At 42.3% G+C, this 23,995-nt stretch overlaps 1 protein-coding gene and 1 pseudogene across 1 annotated transcript; both read left to right on the forward strand.

Moving 5' to 3' along the window:
• The first annotated feature begins 6,602 nt into the window (after positions 1-6,602).
• LOC113030539 (olfactory receptor 1-like) lies at positions 6,603-7,583 on the forward strand. Its single transcript, XM_026182067.1, has one exon. It carries the CDS (start codon positions 6,603-6,605, stop codon positions 7,581-7,583), a length of 981 nt encoding a protein of 326 aa, XP_026037852.1.
• A 695-nt stretch (positions 7,584-8,278) lies between these two features.
• On the forward strand, positions 8,279-23,654 carry LOC113030951 (olfactory receptor 52B2-like; annotated as a pseudogene).
• The last annotated feature ends 341 nt before the right edge of the window (positions 23,655-23,995 follow it).

Genomic DNA, 23,995 nt, shown 5'->3' on the forward strand with positions numbered 1-23,995 from the left:
ATATGTTTCTAAGCTTAAATGTACGGTGGCTGGGAAGTGCAAATCACATTTACAACATCAACAACAAAATAACATTTCCGAAAACACTTTTACATTAAAAAAACAAAAACAAATAAAAAAATTGACAACAAAATAACATTTAAGAAAACACTTTAACAAGTCCGCAACAAATTAACAAGTGGCTCTTGACGGAAAGGGATTGTCTGAAATACCGGAAGTGACTCAACGATAGGGCTTTGGAGTTGACGTAACGCTGCAATGTATTGTGGGAGACCATTGTCAATCAATCTAGTGCCGTGTCTCCTGTACAGCAACGGTCCCCAACAGGACCGGTACCGGTCCGTGAGTCGTTTGGTACCAGGCCGCGAGAGTTGAGGCTCGGGTGTGAAGTGTATGGTTTTCAGGGTTTTTAATCATTAAGTCGGTTTCCCTGGGTCTTTTCCCGTTTTGTAGTTGTGTGTCTTATTTTGAAAGCATTATTTACGCGTTACCATAGCGACCAGAGAGCATTAAGGGGCAGAGAGGAGGATGTTATTCTCAATGTTGTTGGCGCATTTCAGGAGTATACTGCTAATAAAGTTACACAATTACACAGCTGAATTCGCGTTTATTATTATATTTACAAAATACCACAGTTTTTGTCTTTGTCTGTATCATTTTATTTTGTTGTATTTATCCGCAACACCTTAAAGGCCGGTCCGTGAAAATATTGTCTGACATTAAACTGGACCGTGGTGCACAAAAGGTTGGGGACCGCTGCTGTGCAGTATATAGTGCGTTTAGCTTGTCAAATTTACATAAATCTTTGATCGCCAGTTGTGTGACTCTGAAGTGATGTACTGTATGTTTGTAAGTTTTCTCCTCAACAAACACAACAATGCCAACGAAACGTTTTGCACGGTTTCATTCCATGTCCCAATTGGTAGTTTTGGTAGTCAGGGATCAGTCCCCCAGGGCCTCCATTCCTGGCCACTGCCCGGCACATAATGCACCCGACCCCTACGATGCCTCCTGCAGGTGGTCTCTTTTTCGGGCTAAGGCCTGGCCACCAGATACTCCCTCTCGGGCACCCTCCCCAGGCCTGGCTCCAGGGCAGGGCCCTGGTAACCCTATCCCGTGCAGGGTGAACTGTTCCCAAGGGGTTCTTCTCATAGGGGTCATCTGAATCACCCTTTGTCTGGTCCCTCACCCAGGACCAGTTTGCTATGGGAGAGCCTACCAGGGGGCAGAAGCCCCCGGACAACATAGCCCCTGGGATTCCTGGGACACACAAACCCTTCCACTTCACAGGAAAGGTAGCCATATGGTAGAGATTCGCAGAGGGGAGTAGCGAGTTCCAATGCATTTATTTTATTAAGGATGCAAAAGCATACACAGTGAACATCTATGCAATTTCTTGTTTAGGATATTCCTGTGAGTTTTATTCATACACGTTTTCCAGCTTTATCCTTGGAACAGATGAGACTGGCAAAGGAAGAACGTCAGACAGAGTAGTCAGACCCTGTTCATCGAGTGCTGGTTCAGAAAGGCTAGCAGCCGGCTCTCTGTCCTCAGTTAGAACAGATCCAAGAACATGTCTGTGAAGGTTCTCAGTCATCCAGGTCATCGTAGTCAAAGGAGCTGTACAGTGCAGCGAGGAATGCCCAGACCTCTACATTGGAGAGACCAAACAGCCACTTCACAAGCGCATGGCACAACACAGAAGAGCCACCTCCACAGGACAAGACTCAGCAGTCCATCTGCAGCTTAAGGATAAAGGACACTCTTTCGAGGATGCCAATGTTCACATTTTGGACAGAGAGAACAGATGGTTTGAAAGAGGAGTGAAAGAAGCCATCTATGTCCACTGTGAGCGACCATCTTTGAACAGAGGCGGGGGTTTACGACACCAACTCTCTGCCATCTATAATCCAGTTTTGAGATCCCTTCCCAGACGCCTTGACGCCCACTCACATCCTGGGCCATCTGACCTCAGGAATTCGCATGATAAGGTGGGGCCAGGTTTCACAATGAACATACCCGAAACTCTGGCTGATTGGGACCCACACCCAGTTTCACACCTTGGCTCAGGCGATTAGAGGATCATCAGGGGGTCCTTTTGTCCCTCTGTGGGGGGTTACTCCCACTAGGTTTATATCTGGGACTCTCCACCATTTGACCTTAGAACTGAAGAAGCTTCTCGGATGAGAGGTGAAACGTCTTCAAGCAACTTAAAGAAGTCCAGACGCTTTTCTTTGCAAGATCCAAGAACAGTCTCACTCAAGTTCACTTCCTCCAGCTTATGAGCTTGCAACCTGGTAAGAACACTGACAGAAAACACATCAGGGTGGGATTTCAACAGCTCATCCTCTCCTAGGAGACAGCTGGGCTTATCCACCACTTCAGGAACAGGGAGTACCTTGACCCCAGCAATATCATTTCCCATTATAAACTCAACACCCTGAATAGGAAATAAGTTTCTCACTGCAACCTTGAAAAAACCAGAGGCTAACCTCAACTGTTTATGTTTAAGAGCCAAACACTCAGAAACTATATGCCCCACTTTGTGACAGTAAAAACATTGTCTATCAGACTTGGAACCCGAGGAACCCCTAGGTTGTTGAGGGTGCGGCTTTGTGTCCTCTTTCATTTGTTCATGATAGGGTGATTCAGATTTACAAACACGCTTTTGTGCGTCAAAGCAAATTCTTCTGCCAGGACAGCTGCCTCTTGCAAAGTGGCAACTTTTTGTTCATTCAGGTACAGCACCGTATGCTCAGGAACACAGTTTTTGAATTCCTCCAACAATAACAGTTCACGCAGTGCGTTAAACTCTGAAACTTTGCTTGCTTGACACCACCTATCAAATAGAAGCCTGTAAGCTTCAGGGACCAACTCATAGGCTGAGTATAGCACTTTTGACATTGTCATACACAAGACTGTCCTCAATAGTGAGAGCTGCGCATACTTCCTGTGCTTTACCAATTAATTTGCACTGAAGCAAAAGGGACCAAACCTCCTTGGGCCAATGTAAAGCAATGCGCTCAAACACATTAAAATAGGCCTCCACCTCAGTCTCCCTGAATGGTGGAACCAGGGCAATGTTTTTGCCTACATCAAATGTTGGAGGTGCAGGAGCAGGGGGAGAATTATCTGAGGGATTACTAACGTTATCTTCATACTTCACTGAAGGTGGAGCAGAAGGCTCAGGAGACAATTTGTTAGCTTGCAACTCCAGCTGGCGCAACCTAATAGATGTCTCAGCTTCTAGCTGCCGACACTTTAGCTTGAATTCAAGCTCATCCTTACGTTCCCTTTCTTTGGTTCAAGTTCAAGACGAGCCAAACGTACCTTTAAGCGTGCACCAACACTGGGATTACTGGATTCAACAGAGAAGGGCTCAAACCGTGGAAGAGAGGCTGGGGGTTTTCCCCCACCTGGTTTGACCACAGTAGGTGTCACTGTCCCATCCCCAGTACAAACCTCAGGCTGATCAGAGGTTTCAAAGACCGACGCTGCATCCTAGTGTCCGCGTCTAAAGGGAACACACCTTTCCCAACCAACCCACTGACCACAAGAGACTTTAACTCGTTCTTCTTCATGGTCTTATATATATATATATATATATATCTCCACTCAGTCTCCAGTGTCAGCTGCTCACTCGCTCTCCACTCAATCTCCAGCGCCTCCGGTGTCACTTTCAGCTCAGTCTCCAGCGCCTCCAGTGTCACTTTCAGCTCAGTCTCCAGTGCCACCTGTAGTTCAGTCTCCTGTGTCACCTGTAGTTCAGTCTCCTGTGTCACCTGTAGTTCAGTCTCCTGTGTCACCTGTAGTTCAGTCTCCTGTGTCACCCGTAGCTCAGGCTCCGGTATTACCAGTTTCACTCATTCACTCTATGCAGGGAGAAAGTCTTGTTTCTACTCAGGGTGCTTTTCATGGTTTAGCCGCCATTGGCACAGTTTGCCACTCCAGGGCTTCCCCAGAGGCTAGGTCTCAGTCCCCAGCTGATTCTGGACCCCTGAAGTTTAGTGAGAACTGCACCATGTCAGCGTTGCCTGGGCAGAGCCAGTGCTCAGTGCAGTGCCAGTTGCCTTTATGTCAGCTAGTGGACTCTATGCCTGCTGGGTTTGTGATGGCTTCTGCTGGAGGGTCCGAGGGACCACTCCGGCCTTTGTCTCGTGTCTCCGCTGGAGGGTCCGAGGAACCGCTCCGGCCTTTTTCTCCTGTCTCCGCTGGAGGGTCCAAGGGACCGCTCCAGCCTTTGTCTCGTGTCTCTGCTGGAGGGTCCGAGGGACCGCTCCGGCCTTCGTCTTCTGTCATCGCAGGAGGATCCAAGGGATCCGCCCAGCCTGCAGCGCCACCGTCTCCGGCTTCCACGCCGCCGCCGGCAGCGCCGCCGGCAGCGCCACCGGCAGCGCCACTGTCTTCCACGCCGCCGCCGGCAGCGCCACCGTCTCCGGCTTCCACGCCGACGCCTGCAGCGCCATTCTCAGCTGGTCTAGCCTCAGTGCTTTCAGCCTCGCCTGCAGCAGCGGCTTCGTCCATGCCTTCGCCTGGCCCAGCTTCAGTTTCGACTTCGCCTGGTCCAGCTTCAGCGTCGCCTGGCCCTGCCTCCGTGTCTTCGCCTTCAGCGTCGCCTGGTCCTGCCTCCGTGTCTTTGCCTTCAGCATCGTCTGGTCCTGCCTCGTCTGGGTCTGTGGTTAATCGGCCACCTTCCAGGCTACTGGTCGTGGGCGGCCCCCAGACCCCCTTTGCCTGAGTCGCCGCCGTTGCCTTCCGCACGGCCAGCCTCCGGAACAGTGCTGTCGTCGCCGCCGCCGTTGCCTTCCTCGCGGCCAGTCTCCGGACCAGTGCCGTCGTCACCGCCATTGCCTTCCGCACGGCCGGCCCCCGGACCAGTGCCGTCGTCGCCGCCGTTGCCGTCCGCAAGGTCAGCCTCCTGAACGGTTCAGGCTCCTGTGTTGTCGGCTCCCGGGCCGGCCCCCTGAAGTATTCTGTTTTGGACTTTGTTTTCTTGAGCTCCGGTGTGTTTCTTTTTTTGTCTTCTTTTGGTTTTGGACTCGTGTTTTGTTTTATGGCCTTCTAGTGCTCTTGTTTTTCTTTAGCTCTGCCCAGTTTAGGTTCCAGTTTCATGTTCCCCCGCCATTGCTGTTTGTATCCACTCCTGTTAATAAATGCTCACCTGCACCAGAGCTGCTGCATTTTGGGTCCTTTCTACTAACTCCACACGTCTGCCACAACGGACGTGACAGAAAAGCTTTTTCTGTGATCATGGACCTGTGTTTTATCTGGCATGCAATGATACATCTTTAAACCGCATAATGGCATATGTTTCCTTAGTTAGTTTAATCTGTATTCCTCTAATATTAATAGCGTTTACTTATGTTTGCATTTCCATAGCACTGAGCAGAATTGCGTCGGGAGAGGAATGACTCAAAGCACTGGAGACACATAGGAAACACACCCGAAGTAAATCGGGAATATTGAGGAATAACAAGACAAGGGAAGTAAACTCTACACAAGACACACAAGACAAAAGACTTTCACAATAAAACAGGAAAGAAGAAGCAGAATATAAACAGAGACTGCAAAGGATAAAATAAATTATAAAGGAAACTATAGTATATTATTTATACACGAGAAGAGTCAAACAGCATAAGAGATTCTCAATAAACAAGGAATCACAAAACCCAAAAGAACTGTAAATACAAAACCCTGGGTCTAAAAACCCAGGGATCCTAACAAATAATTTTAATGAATTTGTTGGCACTAGTCTACTTTTACTGGGGCACATACGCTTATGTTGCTAAGGATGTTTCTAACAGTTAGATTCATAGCGACACATTTTACTTTGCGATTGATTACATTTTTTTTTCAATGAAAACTGTGTCAAAGCTTTGATTGAAACTATAGAGCCAGGTATAAAATATGCATATTAATTAACTATATTTTTCAAAGAACAATGGTAATTGAATTTATTATGTAAAGAAAACAGACTACTAAATGAAAGATGTAGGTTTTAACCTGTTTAACTTGAACATCTTCAAGTATGCCTTACCTTGCCTTCCTTTGTCATGACTTAGATTCTAGTTTCTTGGCACTATTCCTTGGATGCATGAAATATCAGTATAAATGCAAAAATTAAAGAGAGCGCATTAACATATTTAATGCAAAATAACATGAAAAATCTGTTAGTACAGTTGTTAAATTTACGATTTAATGTGATTTAAAGCTAAAACATCTGTATTTTAATTTATCATGCTGATCTAAAATAATCTTCCCAATGTTACCTCCTGAAAAGCTAAGTATTTTTATGTGATGTTAAATTTATATAATTTTATTATATTACACTGAAACCTGAGCTGCTGGAATTTTACCTTTTTTTTTTTTTGCCACCCAGTGAGTAGAAAATAAGATGGCCATGTGACAAAGTTACTTGCTTCTGCTGCATCACAGTCTTAGAGGTAAAATACAAATACCAGGTTGGTCATGAGACGCCTCACTGTAGTGCACTGCTTATGTAGTTTGGGCAAAATTTTATTACAGCAACTTTGGATCAGATGCTTCACTTTGTGTTATATGCTTTTATCTGTGATTTTTATGACTAAGGAAACCTATTTGTAATGGACTCAGAAGAAAAAGCCACTACTAAGTCTAATTCCACATTTGTTCGCCCTGCAATATTTTATCTCAGTGGATTTTCCAACATCCCTCATGTTAAATATTTCTATGTTTTCCTGTGTTTTGTCTACATCATGACTGTTTTGGGGAATGGCTTTCTTCTCTCACTTATTTGGCTGGTGAAGACACTTCATACTCCTAAATACATGATTGTGTTCAACATGGCTTTGGCAGATTTGTGTGGGAGCACAGCTCTCATCCCAAAACTATTAGACACATTTCTGTTTGACAGGAGATACATTGTTTATGAGGCCTGTTTAAGTTATATGTTCTTTGTTTTTTTTTTTGGAGGTGTGCAGTCATGGACGCTTGTCACGATGGCATATGACAGACTTATAGCAATTTGTTTCCCTTTAAGGTATCATAGCATTGTGACTAAAACATCTATTACATCAATGTTGCTGTTTATATGGCTTGTTATGTTGAGTCTAACAACATTAGTTGTTGGGCTTATTAATCGTCTTTCCTTCTGTGACTCTGTTGTAGTGAAAAGCTTTTTCTGTGATCATGGACCAATATATCGTCTGGCATGTAATGATCCATCTTTAAATATCATTATGGCAAATGTTGTTGTAAGTATAGGAGTCTTTATTCCGCTAATATTCATATCCTGCACTTATGTTTGCATTTCCATAGCGCTGAGCAAAATTGCATCAGGAGAGGAACGACTTAAAGCACTGAAAACTTGTACTTCTCATCTGATCCTTGTTGCTATTTTGTTCCTACCATTTGTAGGTACAAACATTGCTGTATGGACCTCCTACATTCATCCTAATGCCAGAATTATAAACTCAACTTTGACACACACCCTACCAGCTTTGATCAATCCTATTGTATATGCTTTAAAGACAGAAGAAGTAATGAATGCAGTCAAGAAGCTTTGGAAAATAAATAATATTAGAAGTCCAGTCACAAAATGGTGAACCAAATGTTTCTATTATATTGACCCATTTGGGACTATTACAGTATACTTAAAAAAAAAGAAAAAACAAGTTCTAGCTATTTGTGCTATAATATTACATTTAGAAATAGTGTATTATGTTATCTTCTTCACTGTATATCATGTTTACATAAAATGTTTTGAATACTGTATATTGTATGGAAAATAATTTTAACACCCACAACCCTTGAAAAAAAGTTTTAAAAAAGCAATGAATGAATGAAAGTTGAATTTATGTACCTGATTTTTTTAAAGTTATATATTTAAATATAAAAACCAGGAGGACAGTTGGAACTGTGTATTCACCTTTATTTGATCAGGAAGTAAAAAAAAAATTTCTTTAGCAATAATGTCCCTAAACATATGAATATGTGACTATGGGTTCTTCTATATGACATATGTAAAATCTGAAAGAAAGCCTACATATAAACACAATGAACAAAACTTATCATTCAGACCTCAGGCAATGAATTCCACTAAGAAAATATGAACCATTTCCTATTTGAAAAGAAGTAAGAGGAAGTGAGTGCTTATCATATTTCATCAAATGTATTTGTTCTTGTATATGCACATATATACACTATCTATATATCTATAGATAATTTATCTATTTATATTAACTCATTCACTGCCAGCCATTTTCAAACGTATGCTTTCAATTGACGTCTATAGACGTCAATGGCAGTGAATGAGTTAATATAAAGATGCCCATATATTGATGTATAATTATGTAATTATGCCAATCCAAAATATTCCTTTATCTATTCCTACTTCTTGGTTCATTTTGAATCGCAAATTAAGTTTAAAGCAGCCAGCCCTGTTACGTTTGTGGACAGTGTTAGAGCAGCATACACAGGGCTGTACTGCCTGTGCGATAAATTATTTTGCATAAGTAGCACTTGTGGCCTCTCTTCCCTGTGCCATGGCTTCTAACCTCTCCTCTTTGAGGAGAAATTGAGAAATAAAGGGTAGAATGCTGCAACCCGGGCTGCTCATCACTGTCTTTGTTACCTGTTGACGGTGTTGGACTGAATGATGTGCTGGGGTCAACATTCTGATTTCTTAGCTAGCTTTGCATTAAGTTGCTGTCTGTGCAGATTCTTGAATAGAGTAGAAGTTGTTTTAGCATCATAATACAGTTGTTTTTGTCCCGGAAGTGGTCACCATTTTGATCATCACACTCTTGTGCTATCTTGATATAATAAAAGTCAATTTGTCTTTTAAGGTATCATAGTATTGTTACTGAAACATCAATTGCTGATATTCTGCTGTTTGTATGGATTTTTTTGGTGAGTGCAATTGCAACCATGGTTGGGCTTCTTAATCGTCTTTCATTCTGTAGATCTTTAGTAATAAACAGCTTTTATTGTGATCATGGACCAATTTATCATCTAGCTTGTAATGATACATCTTTAAATTTCAAGTTAGCATTTTCCCTAGTCATTATAATTCTCATCATTCCCCTAGCATTCATAGTAGTCACATATATCTGTATTTCCATAGCACTGAGGAGGACTACTTCAAGAGAGGAACGAGTCAGAGCGTTAAAAACTTGTACTTCTCACCTGATCCTTGTGGTCATTTTCTTCTTGCCATCACTAACATAGTAGCAATGGCCTTCTACATTGATCCTAATGCTAGAATGATAAATTACACGTTGACACACACCATACCACCTTTGCTCAATCCTATTGTATATGCTTTAAAGACAGAAGCGGATATTCCCGGACTCTCTCATCATTGCTCTTGGGGACTTTAACAAAGCCAATCTGAGCCATGAGCTTCCCAAATACAAGCAGTATATTAAATGCCCAACCAGAGAGGAGAGGACATTAGACCACTGTTACAGCACGATCAGCGGGGCCTATCGTGCGGTGCCCCGCGCTTCACTCTGACTTTCTGACCACGTCATGATCCACCTGATCCCCGCGTACAGACAGAGGCTGAAGCTCTCCAAACCTGTCGTGTGGACCAAAAAACTGTGGAGCAACGAGTCTGTGGAGGAGCTTCGCACGTGTTTGGAGTCTACAGACTGGGACACAATGAAGGCTGCTTCTAACAGCTTGGACGAGTTTACGGACACTGTCACCTCCTATATCCACTTCTGTGAGGACAGCATTGTGCCATCACGCACCAGGGTGAGTTATAACAATGACAAACCCTGGTTTACTCCTAAACTCAAAAAGCTGTGGCTGGAAAAGAGAAAGGCGTTCAGAAGCAGAGACAGGGACTGCTACAGAGAGGCCAAGTACAAGTTCACTAAAGAAGTGGACATTGCTAAACACCAGCACTCTGAGAAGATGCAGCAGCAGATCTCAGAGAATGACTCGGCCTCTGTGTGGAAAGGTTTTAGGAATATCACCAACTACAAGCCTAAAACCCCCCACTCCACTGATGACTCGCTCTTGGCCAACACCCTTAACGACTTTTACTGCCGTTTTGACGAGCCATCAGGCAGCCTTCACACCTCCAACGGCCCCAACAATAGAGACACTTTGGACACTCATTCCCCCACCTCTCCCCCCTCCATAGAGCCATCACCACCTTCAAACACTTCACCTACAACACCCCCCTCCTCACCCCGCACAAAAGAGGATTTCACACCACCTCCTCCCACCACAACTCTTCATATTCATGAAGCAGATGTGAGGAAGCAGTTTAAGAGTCTGAATGCTCAGAAAGCTCCCGGCCCAGACGGTGTGTCTCCTGCCACCCTCAGACACTGTGCAAACGAGCTGGCCCCAGTGTTTTCTGGCATTTTCAACTCCTCACTGCAGGCATGTCATGTGCCTGCCTGCTTCAAGTCCTCTACCATAATCCCTGTCCCCAAGAAACCTAGGATCATTGGACTAAATGACTACAGACCCGTGGCTCTGACATCTGTGGTCATGAAGTCATTTGAGCGCCTGGTTCTCCCCTATCTCCAGACCCTCACGGCCCCCCTCCTGGACCCCCTGCAGTTTGCATACAGAGCCAACAGGTCTGTAGATGACGCCATCAACATGGCCCTACACTTCATCCTGCAGCATCTGGACTCCCCAGGAACCTACGCCAGGATCCTGTTTGTGGACTTCAGCTCTGCCTTCAACACCATCCTTCCAGACCATCTCCAAGGCAAGCTTTCCCAGATGAATGTGCCTGATCCCATCTGCCGGTGGATCACTGACTTCCTGACGGACAGGAAGCAGCATGTGAGGCTGGGAAAGAATGTCTCGGACTCCCGGACCATCAGCACCGGCTCCCCTCAGGGCTGTGTTCTTTCTCCTCTGCTCTTCTCCCTGTACACCAACTGCGGCACCTCCACCCACCAGTCTGTCAAGCTAATCAAGTTTGCAGATGACACCACCGTTATTGGACTCATCTCGGACGGGGATGAGTCTGCCTACAGGAGGGAGGTTGAACGTCTGGTGTCCTGGTGCAGCCACAACAACCTGGTGCTGAATGCCCAGAAGACAGTGGAGATTATTGTGGACTTCAGGAAGCACACAGCCCCACTCCCCCCCATCATCCTGTCTGACACCCCTATCACCTCTGTGGACTCATTCCGCTTCCTGGGTACCACCATCACCCAGGACCTGAAGTGGGAGCCCACCATCACCTCCGTCATTAAGAAAGCCCAGCAGAGGATGTACTTCCTGAGGCAGCTGAAGAAATTCAACCTGCCAACACGGACGATGATGCAATTCTACACTGCAATCATCGAGTCCATCCTCACCTCCTCCATCACCGTGTGGTACGCTGGAGCAACTATCAGGGACAAACAGAGACTGCAGCGTGTTGTGCGCTCTGCTGAGAAGGTGATTGGCTGCAGACTCCCATCTCTGCAGGACCTGTACACCTCCAGGACACTGAGGCGTGCAGCTCGGATCTCAGGTGACCCTTCTCACCCTGGACACAGTCTGTTTGACCTGCTCCCCTCAGGCAGGAGGCTCCGGTCCATTCGCACCAGAACCTCTCGCCATAAGAACAGTTTCTTCCCCTCTGCTGTCGGACACATGAACAATAACTATAAGACTGTTCCCACCACTAACACATGACCCTACGCTGTGTTCACTGCATCATTCAATGTTTGGCACTGATCACCACCTGCACTCATGTATATATCCATCTACTTAGCACTTTTAATTCCTATTCTTATTTTTATTTTAATGTCTATTTTAGTGTAATTTATGAAAGTATGTTTGCACTGAAGCACCGCAGCAATTTCCTAATGTTGTAAACCTGCTCAACATTTGGCAATAAAACCCTTTCTGATTCTGATGAAGTGAAAAATGCAATAAAACAGCTTTGTAAAAGAAATAATGTTAACAATACAGTCACAAAATGGTGAATCATATGCCTCTACTTAGACTATTACAGTAGACTTTCTTTTAGCAAATAAACAACTATTGACCTGCTCACTTTAATGTGCTATAATATTTAGAAATAATAATAATGTGTTATGTGTTCATTACTGTATATCATGTTTACATAAAATGTTGAATATCATATAAAATAATAGTATATTTTAGATAAATTATTTTACAAGCTTAACACATATAATTTAAACAAAACAAAACAAATTACGTGTGTATGTACTTTATGTTTTCGTCATGCACACACATGCATTCCTCTCATCTTAGGCCCTCAAAAAGAAAATAAATGTGTGCAAACTGAGCTGCTTTTCACAAAATGTCTGAAAACTAATTTGTACAAAATTAAACTGAAAGTGTTTTTTTTATTACAATTAATCCCCAATCAGTTATAAAAAAAATTGTAGTGATGCTTTTACTACAGTACATTTATTATAGTCTAATTTAATGGTTACATGAGAAAATATTAATATATTTAATGAATAAAAACTTAGGTCCCGATTCTCTTTTTTAAAAGACATTCAGTTGTGAAAATCTTTTTAAACTTGTGCATGTCAGTATGTTTTGCTAACCAAGAAGTTGCATGGCTGGCACCATGTATTCACTTTCATTTCAGCAAGAAATAAAACCATGTAAAGAATTTCATTTGCAAGAATGTCCTTACATGTATGAGTCACCACACATCACCATGGGTTGTTGTTTAACAGGTTCTTTTAACAGGTGTAGTCCTATTGTGAAACTTTTTTAATACATGTTGTTTACATGAGAGAGTTCTTTCTTCTCTACATATAAATCATGTGTGAGTGTATCTTGATTCCTCTGCCTTTTCAGAAAAAGATATTATTGTTTTTTATTTCTTGATTACTTAAGTTTTGTCTTTTTGTTTCCACAGTGCAGTACCATCCAGCAGTACTGCATTTTCTCAAAGAAAGGATGTTTGGTGACTTCATTTTCTTGTGTTCTGAGTGAACACTATTTCAGCATTTGTCCACTGTTTTAGAAAATGTTTAATTTAAGAAATTTTTCATCACTCATCTAAGTGACTGAAAACAGACTGAAAAAAGTATGCTATTGTTTAGTAAACAATTAAGCAAATACAAGTAATCTGTAGGTAGTAAGAAAATAAACTAAAATAAACGGCGTTTGGAATCACCGTAAACAGAGATTTTTTAAAACTCCTTCTTTGGGTTTATGTGTGGACGAGGAATACAGAGTTCGTCACGCAACGTTAAAGGTATGTGCCTTTTTCCACATCACGCTGTGCGCCACGTTATTGTTTACAGGAGATGAATTGCAGAATGGCAGATAGTCAGATTAACGGTATTTTGTCTCTATCTTCAGGTTTTACACGCTTACATACACACGCAGTTACTGTCCCTCTATTTAGAAAGGCAGAGGTGTCATGGTGTGATTATTTTACATGTAGTTCTTTTTTTACCTGTGTAATAATATTCAACATTGCCATAGATAGTGTATATATGCCAGGTGCAAACATTGGTTTAAAAACATAAACAACTGTGGGATACTGTTTGACCATGATTTAGACAGGGGGAACAAATCGTGGCAGGATCAGCCTGATATTATTTGTATCCCTCTGTAACTTTACTGTATAAAGAGCTAATATCTCCAAAATGTCAGGAGTAGTTATTTATTACAACAAGTGTTTGTGAACTAAAAATCAAGAATGTGGGATACTGTTTGTCCGTGATTTGAAGAGCCCAGCGCGTGCTCTCGACGCAGGGAAAACCAATTCTGCTGACGAGACCTACCTTGGCACTTGTGCAGGTGAAACCAAAATATGCTTCACCATATTTTCTAGTCTTTGGCTTAGAATGAAGTTGGTTTGGAAACGTATTCAGCGATGCTTCATCTCCTGCCTTGCGTTTGTGTGGGCGCCCCGTGCTAGCAGTGTCCAAGCATTGTTTTGTTTTTTCCCTTTTCATGCCGCGCCCCCCCTGCAATGGCTCTGCGATCCCACACTTTGGGAAGGTCTGCTTTAATTAATTTATCATCAACAAAAATATAAAATTATGCACAAAATGAATTACTAATGTAAAAAAAAAACCCATGTTTTTTATTTATATATGTTTATATATAAATATGCTTTTATTTATCCCTTTAATGACATCTATTCCAATGTGGAAGTGTTATGAGCAGTTGATCAGATCGGCAAAGCCTGTTTCTGGAGTATTATGTTTTTGTTGCTGCAAATGCTTTTTACGAAATTTTTGCAAGGCCATATGTGGAAGGAAACTGCGACTTAGGACATCCTGATGGCATAAAATGTAAGTACAACTCCTCCGGTTTTATATGAAAATTTTTTTATTGCGCTACCTTATGTGTTCTACAGGGATTTAAAAATAGTTATGCAAAATGGAGCATGCCGCTCCGACCAGTTACTCCACAAATATGTAAAAAATAAATTATAAAATACAAAAAGCAAGTATTTACATTTCAACTTTTAACTATCTAAATGTTCAGCGTTGTCCTTTTAAACAAATTTAAAGTGAAACAACACAAAACACTGCAAACCAGAACACAATGAAATATAAATTAAACTATGCAAAACAAAAAGAAAATGCACATTCTTTGTCATATAGGCCTGGGATGATTTTTTGGGAGAGTGTTTTCCTGCTTGGAATTGCATACACAGGATTCACTGCATGAATAAACTTTTCTGAATCCTTTATCATTCGCAACTGAAAATAGTTGTGGATGATTACTATACCTTTCTAATGTGACGATGTTGTCTGTTGTTGCTGCCCCTGGCTCTCTTTCTTTCTCTCTTGTGCTCTGTTCCTGTGCTATTGGGAGTGTAACTACCGCCCCTCCCCCCTCAGCACAAACACAAGTGAGAAAAAAAGTGAGAGAGAGAGAGGGTGAGAGAACGAAAAAAAATATGTCTCTCCCTTCGTACACTTCAAAGAGCCGACTGTTAAGCTACGTTCACACTGCAGGCAAAAGCGCATCAAATCTGACTTTTTTGACCCTATGCGACCCATATCCGATCATGGTATGTGTTAGGGAAAATATTCTAAAACACTTCTTCAGTAAAGACTCAGAGAAGAGAAACACACAGAGTTCTTGCTAGCAAGGGCAGCTCCCTACTGAGAGACTCGCACTAAGAAACTGCCCCGGTCTTTATTTATACTTCAGTGTGTGTGTGTGTGTGTGTGTGTGTGTGTGTGTTACTGCTGATCAAAGGGTCAAACATCCTTGGTCAGGAAGAGGGTAGCCTCCCCCTCACCCTAGATCAGGGGTGCTCACACTTTTTCCGCATGTGAGCTACTTATAAAATGACCAAGTCAAAATGATCTACCCACTACAAAAATCCAAAACATATACTTATTTATAAATATATTGAGGATTCTTTATCTACAATGTATATACATGCATAACCGCAATATCCAATATTTCACAACACAATTAACAATGTAAATTTTTTGTCATTACCTGAGTTTACTCTGATGACTTGCACTGAATTGAATCAGCCAGGGATGCATAGTCCGGACAGTAGCTGCTGACGGCCAGCCTCAAACACACTTCCAAATGTTCATCAGTCATGGTGGAACGGTACTTGGACTTAATGATGTTCATGTGGGAAAATGATGACTCACATAAATAAGTGGAGCCGAATAATGCAGTCAAAGAGGCAGCACATTTCCTCATGTTGGTACTTTACTTCTGTGAGTAAGTTCCAGAACTGTCCATGATCTCTGGACTTCAGCTCAATGTCGGCTTGTAGTGTCAAAATCTCATCTTCCACTCCAGAAGAGTTCAGGTGAAATAGTTTTGCAATTTTTGATGCGAGTGAATCGACATCAGCATCTTCCCGAAAAGGATAGCACATGAAGGTAGCGACTGGCTCGAGCAAAGAAAAGTCTTGAAAGCGTTTGTCAAACTCTGACAGACAATTGTCAATCTGCTCTGTGTAGCGTGCACTGTCAAGTTGCAAACAGGCCATCCCTTGCATCTCCAGCTCTGACGCCAGGTTTTGAAAGTTTATCAAATCATGGCGCTGCAGCTTTAAAGAGAGATGTTGCATCTTTCGTTTGAAAGCATTAACTGAGCTGATCATGTTGATCACTGTTTTGTCTTTTCCTTGCAGCTGTAGATTAAGGTCATTCAACATGTTTGTCAGATCGGTTAAAAATGCCAAGTCTAACAGCCACTGACCGTCATTAAGTTGCATGTATTCTGCTTGTCCAGCTACACGGAAAAACTCCTTAATCTCCGGACAGAGCTCTCGAAATCTTTGCAGGAATTTCCCTCGACTAAGCCACCTCACGTCAGTGTGTAGCAACAACTCAGAGTGGTCGCAGTCAGCCTTCTCCAGATGTGCACGAAATAACCGTCTTTGAAGAGATCTGGCGCGAATAGAACAGGCGGTCTTCGTTGCAACATTCATGATCTCCTTCATGTTGAGCATTTTAGCGCATAACGCTTGTTGGTGGATTATGCAATGGTAATTTAGGAAGTCCGGGAAAGCATCGTCCTGCCTGCACTTGGCAATAAATCCATTCAAGCGGCCAACCATTGCGGGTGCTCCATCTGTGGTAATAGACACCAATTTGTACACTGGGAGCTGGGTTTTCTCGATAAAGTTTTTGAACGACTGAAATATGTCCTCTCCTCGCGTCTGTTCTTCTTTTGCAGTGATATCAGTAAACACCATACGAATGAAAATGCACACCTGGGCTGTGTCACTCACGTCCGTAGATTCGTCCAACTGCAGTGAGAAACACTGGCAATCTCCGATGTCCTTCCAAAGTTGCTGGGTTAAATCCTCCGCCATGGCTTCACAGCGCCGTGTAACTGTACTTCTTGACAGCTGGAGAGCTTTGATCGAAGATGTTATTTCTGCCTTATTTTTAAAGTCTTGGAACAATGAGTCAGCTGCTTCAACGAATGCCTCTTTTACCATCTCTCCATCTTGAAAAGACTTCTTGTTTTTAACGATGATGTGACTCACCCGGAACGATGCTTCGGTGGCGGCTTTCGCTTTTGAAGTTTGTTGTGTGAAAAATGACTGCTGTCCGGACAACTGGGATTTTAGTTCCTTCACCTTTTTCTTTCTTAGCTCGCTTTTCGGCGGGAATGTAGTGTCGTATTTTCCGTGAACAGTTCGAAAATGCCGCTCCACATTTCCCTTCTTTGGCATTGCGATGGCAGCCTGGCAGATGAGGCAAACGCACTTCGAAAATGACATCGTGAAAAAAAAGTCCTCCTCCCATTCCGTATGAAAGTGATACGTTTTTGTCTTCTTACTTGGTCCAGCTCCCTCACTCATTTTTAACCCTTTCTTAGGTTTAAGAGAAAAAACCGAGAGCTAAAAATTGGAGTTAGCTGCTGGCTAGCTTGTCAGTTTTACTACACTTCGCGCCGCTGTTTGCGCATGCGCAGTGACCTAAGCGTCAGAAAAAATCCGATGTCATCTGACTGGCTTCCCTGTATCAATCAAGTGACGGGATGGATGATAGGCTGGCATCTATTTTTTTAATGCCATGCGATCTACCAATACTACCTTTGCGATCGACTGGTCGATCGCGATCGACGTATTGAGCACCCCTGCCCTAGATGGTTCACCCTAGATAACACGGTGAGGAAGTCCTGCAGTTCATCTAAACAAAGAGCACTTAGACTAAAACAAACGTAACTACGTTAATCCTGCCATAAAACAATAAAACCAGGTACAAGCTCTCTCGTGCTCCCAGGACGTGGGGGTGCATTCCTGGGGTGCACCCCAAGCCTGCAGCCTGTTAGTGATCACACACAATTAATTATATGCCTCTAAGTATACATGGTTTAATATTTCCTAATACAAATAACTACATGCAGTATTCTACCATATGCAAACTTATATCACTAAAAGATTATACTGACTACTAAATACAATTTTCCATTGACATTCCCTCCTGTTGTCAGTAAAACTTAAAGTGAGATACCAGTTTGTAACATCTTGTTGTACATTTTCTGTCACATCGTCATTAATCACACAAAGTCTTCGTGTTCCAACAGGTCGGGGTCATTATCATCATCATCACTTGTCATGGCTATTTATGCAGCAACAGTAGAAAATATTATGCGGTTAATCATGAGTTTTATACATGGCAATATACACGTTACAAAGACACAAAATAAAAGTAAAAATATCCCAACTCCGATGAGTAGTCTTTTTAGCACCTGTAACCAGGAGCCAGTGTAAAGCCAAGAAAACCAGTCACTTGTATCACTTACATAGTCCTGATTTTGGGCCTGCTGGATCTGTCTTAAAACATTCAGGGTGTCAGTCATGTTTGATGAATGTGCGTCTTCTTTATGTAAACGCAGAATGTGTTGTTGAAGAGGACACAAAGTCCCCTTTCTCTGCTAGTATCATAGAGTAGTTCTTCCCTGAGAGTTAGTCCAGGAACATATATATTGTGGGGTATGTTGCCGTGCTGGGTAGATGGGAACAGACATAACAGTCTGTATTTGCCGATTCTGCTTTTGTTCTTTCGTGGATATAACGGTACCTGGCATTGTTCATCCACGGATGAATGTGGTCTTGCGTCATATCCCTTAGGTGAGAGTTGTCGTGTGTCCATCTTCTCTGCCTTCCTCCTGGTTCAGCTGTTTCCGGCACCAGCTGGGGTCCTGTAAAAGTGAGCGTCGTAGTCAAGGTAACCAAGAGGGTCCACCTTCCCATGGTTGCACACAGGTCCGTCACGCCTCGCACTTGGTTGGCCTAGAGTTGATCAGAGGCTGGAGGTTGAAGTGCGAGTTTACCCTACGGGGGCTCAATCAGCACTCCCCCCTCACCACTGAAACAACCAAGTGTGAGATTTCTCTATTGTGCTGTCTTGAGGGTGCCGGGGTTTCTTGGGACCTCGACCTCTTTGCAGTGGCTCTGATAAATCCAGGAGGATCTCTCCGCTATTTTGCAGGCAGTTGAAAAGGTCAGAAGCACTTGAATTGGCCTCTATCAACCCCCATCACCTCACTTCAGGCCTTCATCCTGCGGTAGGAATACTTATGACTCTTCTACTGTCCATCCTCTGCAGAAAAACACCTCTGTGGAAAGGGTGCTGGGTTCAGTTATCTTACTGCTGTTGTGATCCCAGCAGTCTTCAGTGTGCCATCGTATGCACAGTATAGTGGCACAGCATTAGGTGTTGTTCATAGGAAACTGCTGTCATCACCACCATGGCTTCTGGTTCCTGGGCTTTCACAGAATCATGATGCCATCCTTAGATTCCCTCTGCGCTGTCGATGGAGCTTGGCACGCTCTCTCCATCCCTCAAGTTTTCATATTCCAACGCTGTGTGGGAAGTCTCCTCTTGATCTCCCGGAAGCTCAGTAGCACAGCTCTCTGTGTGATGTCCGCTGTGCTGAAGATGATCTCTGATCCTCCTGAAGCCTCTCTCCTGGCCTCAGCTCCCATCTTGTGGACGATCCTCTCAGCCACTCCTTCTCGTCATGCATAGTCCTGATTTCTCAGGAGATTACTGCTGCACCTGTATTTCCTTGCTAGGAAGACAAACTATTTGGAGAGTATGTCAACAATCATCAAACCACATTCTTTAGTTCAGTGAACTTCACTTATAGGCCATCAAAGCCTCATCTGAACATGGGTGCACCACTTGCATAGGTTTAATATTTGTAAATAAAACGGCTAATCACACAAATCGCTGCAAAAATTATATAAAACAAAATTTAATGTTAATTCCAAAATTTAATGTTAATTCATTGTTTCATATTAGTCCTGGATCCCTTCTCTTGACACATGGACACTCCCATGAGTCAACTCATCAAAATCAGATTCCTGTCTTAAAGAAAAAGATTAGCTAGATCATATCCCAGGCAACATCAGGGCATCTCCTCCCCTGGAGCAGCACCACCCTGGACCTATAATCCTGCAATAAAAATATTAGTGTGTTTTGCATAACACCTGTCTCTGCCAGGAGCCTGCATACACACCATCATGGCCTGGAAAGCAAAATCTGGAAGTGAAATCAAACTTCACACCTATAAACACCTATAAAGTAATAAAGCATTCAGCACTAGCAGGACAAGTGTCATGTGCAGGTTTTCTCAAATCAGTAAACTACAATTATTACCATAATTTGCCTCAGACATGGATCATCCCATGTACTCAGTCAACAGTAATGTAATCAGTGACTTCTCGTAAGCAAAGTCACTCCACTCATATATTATTTATGGGCTCAAGAGTGGCCAGCAAATGAGCCCATATTAACTATTCCATAACACCGCATCTCTTATTTGTTTGTCTCATGTCACTTGTCTGCTTCTGCCGAATCTTTTACATGTAGTCTCAAAAAACAAACATTAGCAACACACATTGATCATCCTGGTGGGCAGGCGCCAGCCATCCACATTCCAGAGGTGCCATAAAAACACCATAAAATTAGCCATCCCTAGCTGTAGAAAGAATGTCAGTCACATATAAACCCAGAAATCCTATAGTAAAAAAACACATTAACTAATCCTCTTATAAATCACATGATCAAACACATGAAAAACTGCAATGCTGTAGAAAAGAAAATGCAAATGTTAGCGCTGCGCAGGCATATGCATACTTTGTCACCGTTACCTCTGTAAGCAACACAAGGTAGTGAATAACACCCCTGGTAGATGCACAGACACAGAAAATGGCATTTCAAAGGTTAAACCATCATGCAACCTCGAATGTTGCTGTCATCTTTCTGCTCCTGTAACAAAAACACATAAATTCATCCACCCTTGTGTCCTGTCTAGGTGGGGGTTAACCTTGAGTCGTGGTCAAGTCCTGTCAGCTTTTACCAGTCAGTCAGTTTGTTTTTTATTTCCATTCATTCATTCATTCATTCTTTCTTTGCTGATAGTGGAAACCATCGTCGCATTTAGTTTCCACTTTCAGCAAAATGACGTCATTTCAAAAGAAAAAGAAAAAGAAGAACTTCTAGATCGGATTACCTCGCTGAATCCTTTTTAGGCAGGGACGCTCATCTAATATTGTCCCAAATAAGTAGCTTTCTCCAGAGCCCATTTTAATGTGGAGAAAACTCACTTGTAACGGCTTTCTCGACAGGTCGTATAGCACTTTCAATTCCCGACGTGCAGATCTGCTTAAAGAAAAGAAATAGACAAACAAAATCAGTGCCTGTTCAAAAGATAAAAATGAAAAATAACCGAGGTTATCAAACCAAACTTCCAGTGCACTGTGAAAGTATCAAAATAAAAAGGCCTTGTTATAGTCATGACACAAGCTCCTCATCTCAGGAGGGTAAATCACCATTAGCATGGTTCATCATACCATCATACTAATTGGCAGGCTCAACTTCACAACAAAAGAAAAATCATCAGCTAGATTAACTCCAAACCAACCATCAGCTGCACAACACACACATAAGCCTAATGTCTTATTAGCTATGAGTTTAAACACCAGGTCTGTGCTCTTCACTCATTTAAACCACAGATCTATTTTATTCAATTTTTCCTTTTTCCCTTCATCATAAAACATGTGACATGCTGTCATGCACTTCACAAAAGAAGTTTGTTCTGACATATTCAGAGTTGTGTATCTAAATACAGGATTCACTCGCACATCAAAACAGGAAACTCAGTGTTTTAGAGTCTCCACTCAACATACAACAAACATCCCATTCACTCGTGCTAGAATTCAGTCACCTTTCATTAATCTAAAACCGATCAACTAATTTGCATATCAGCTATTAACCCACTAAGTTGACAGGACGACAGAAAAGCATGTTCAAAATAGTATCACAAAAGACAATTTCCCTCATACAGTAAATTACTTGCGCTGCATCAATCAAGCAGGAAGCTTCTCCCAATTTACTATATTAACAACTAAATTTATTGTCTGATCACTGGTTGGTCAAACCAGGATCTTTTTTCCCACAAAAGTAAAACTGTTGTCCTGCAACCTAGAGAGTCAATTTTTTGCATTGGATAAATTCAGTATTTGATAACGAGTGTCTGCTAAATTGACACTATTTTAACACTGATGAAAGATAACAAGCTAATTTTCATTGCATGGGTGTTTGTGTTATTAGGCAGGTCTAATGCATGTCTGTGGAGCTGCATATCCAGCAGAGCATGTTCTTAAAAGCTGCCTTTTCTACACACTTCTCTGCTATTATTTAATCATTTCTTAACTAATGTGCTATGAGTCTTCATGAGTCATTTTGTGTTTGGAATTGTTAGTAGGGTTAATTCATGTTCTGCTTGTTTGTGTGATTTTGTATATGTTTCTATTTTCACAATGTTTCAGACTCCTTCACAATTTTCCAACTTAAGCAGTCAGTTTTCTTTTCCCCAGGTTTGCTAACCCAAATTTTGATTTCCCACATTAAATAACAGCATTCCTCTGTGTTCTCACCTAGTCTTCTCACTCTGTGTTCCTCTCCCACTTTCAACAGTCCAACAGCCGGCAGTTCTTCAGCTTTGTCCTGTGTCCCACTGTCTCTTCTTGGCATTTTACTCCACAGGTGGCAAATGTCAAACTCCAACAGTTCAGTTCTCCTCAAACGTTTTCTTCACATGCACAGTGAAGTTTCAGCTTGTTGTAGACACAGTGCCATTCATCTGATCAGTCAGGATGATGGGTTTGCTCTTTTTCTCTGATGCTGTTTGTCCACATTGCTGCTGCTTTGCTGGGACTCTTTGCTCAGGACTTGCTGCTGTCTTTATCTGCCATGTTATTGCTCTTTGGAGCTGCATTCTTCAGGGAGGAGTGAGCACTTGCTTGTGAGGTTGAGAGACACATGGCGCTTTAAATAAGTCAGCCAGAAACTTGGCCTGCATGTTTCCAATGATGTTAAACTATAACTTTCTTTCGACCGCTGCATGTGGAAAATTGATTCAGGTCTGCTTTTCACCTGAAAGTAACAAACTAAGACATGTTCATTATTATCATCGCTGCTTAATCAACACACATCTCTCTCTCTCTCTCTCTCTCTCTCTGTGTGTGTTTTTGTGAACAGTCCTTTCTTAAAAGCAGAAAATAAGATTGTAGTTGTTCTTGGCTGATCAACACAAAACCTTTTTCCTATAATTATTTTTCATCTACAATGTAAATTTTGTCTCTTTTTCACTCTTTTTTATATATATATATATATATTTTTTTTAAATAGCTGGTGACCTGCAGAATCACCGCTCTCACAATCAAAGGCAATTACTTTTACACAGCACACAAAAACACTGTGACGTCAGACACATTCACACTCACTTTTTCATCTGCGTAAATAAATCACATGGCTGATGATATGTGCCATGGTGATCCATAAATATGATCACCAGTTTATTTAACTATTTTTCAACCCAACAAAACAAATAAACAAAAACATGATGCTGATGTTATGAACACTCTACACACAAGTCAAGATGCAGGAAAACTGCTCACGGAAACGCTGCACACTCCAGTTATCACAGTTATCACAGTTCTGTTTGTGTGAATTATCTGCTTTCATTATTAATACCAGTTTATAGGTTGTTATCCTTTTTATTATTAGTTTGAATGCATTAAAATTAAGTTTAATTTTTCTTGTTTATCACCCATTTTCAAAGATTTTGCTGGGCCGTCGCTGGCACGCTTGACTTCAGAGTGGTTTACTGATACGGCCTTCAACTTCACCCTAACGGTGAAGCGGTATCAGTTTTATGAGATGAAACTCAACCGTTCTCCTGTCACCAGCACGTGAGCCTCAGCAAAGAAAACAAAAATGGAAGTAGTTCAGCAGCGTATTGTGCTGTAAAATCAACTTACTTCCAGACACATACACACACATAGACAGTTGCGCGCTAATTTGTCACGAGATAATTTCAGCTACCTCTAAAACTGGTCGAAACACAGTTCCTTTTGGCGAACTTAGACCTTTTTTACCACATTTCTTTAAACTTTTGCGGCCGTCTTATATACCAAAATAGTGTTTCTCACCCCTGACGTCCCACTGGTGATTCAGATCATTGGACTGAATCCCACCGCCGTGGACCAGATTATAACACCGGCCCAGACCCGAATTTAACGTCCTGGGGCTCTCTC

The sequence above is a fragment of the Astatotilapia calliptera genome, chromosome 10, assembly GCF_900246225.1.
Source record: "Astatotilapia calliptera chromosome 10, fAstCal1.2, whole genome shotgun sequence".
Lineage (NCBI taxonomy): Eukaryota > Metazoa > Chordata > Actinopteri > Cichliformes > Cichlidae > Astatotilapia > Astatotilapia calliptera.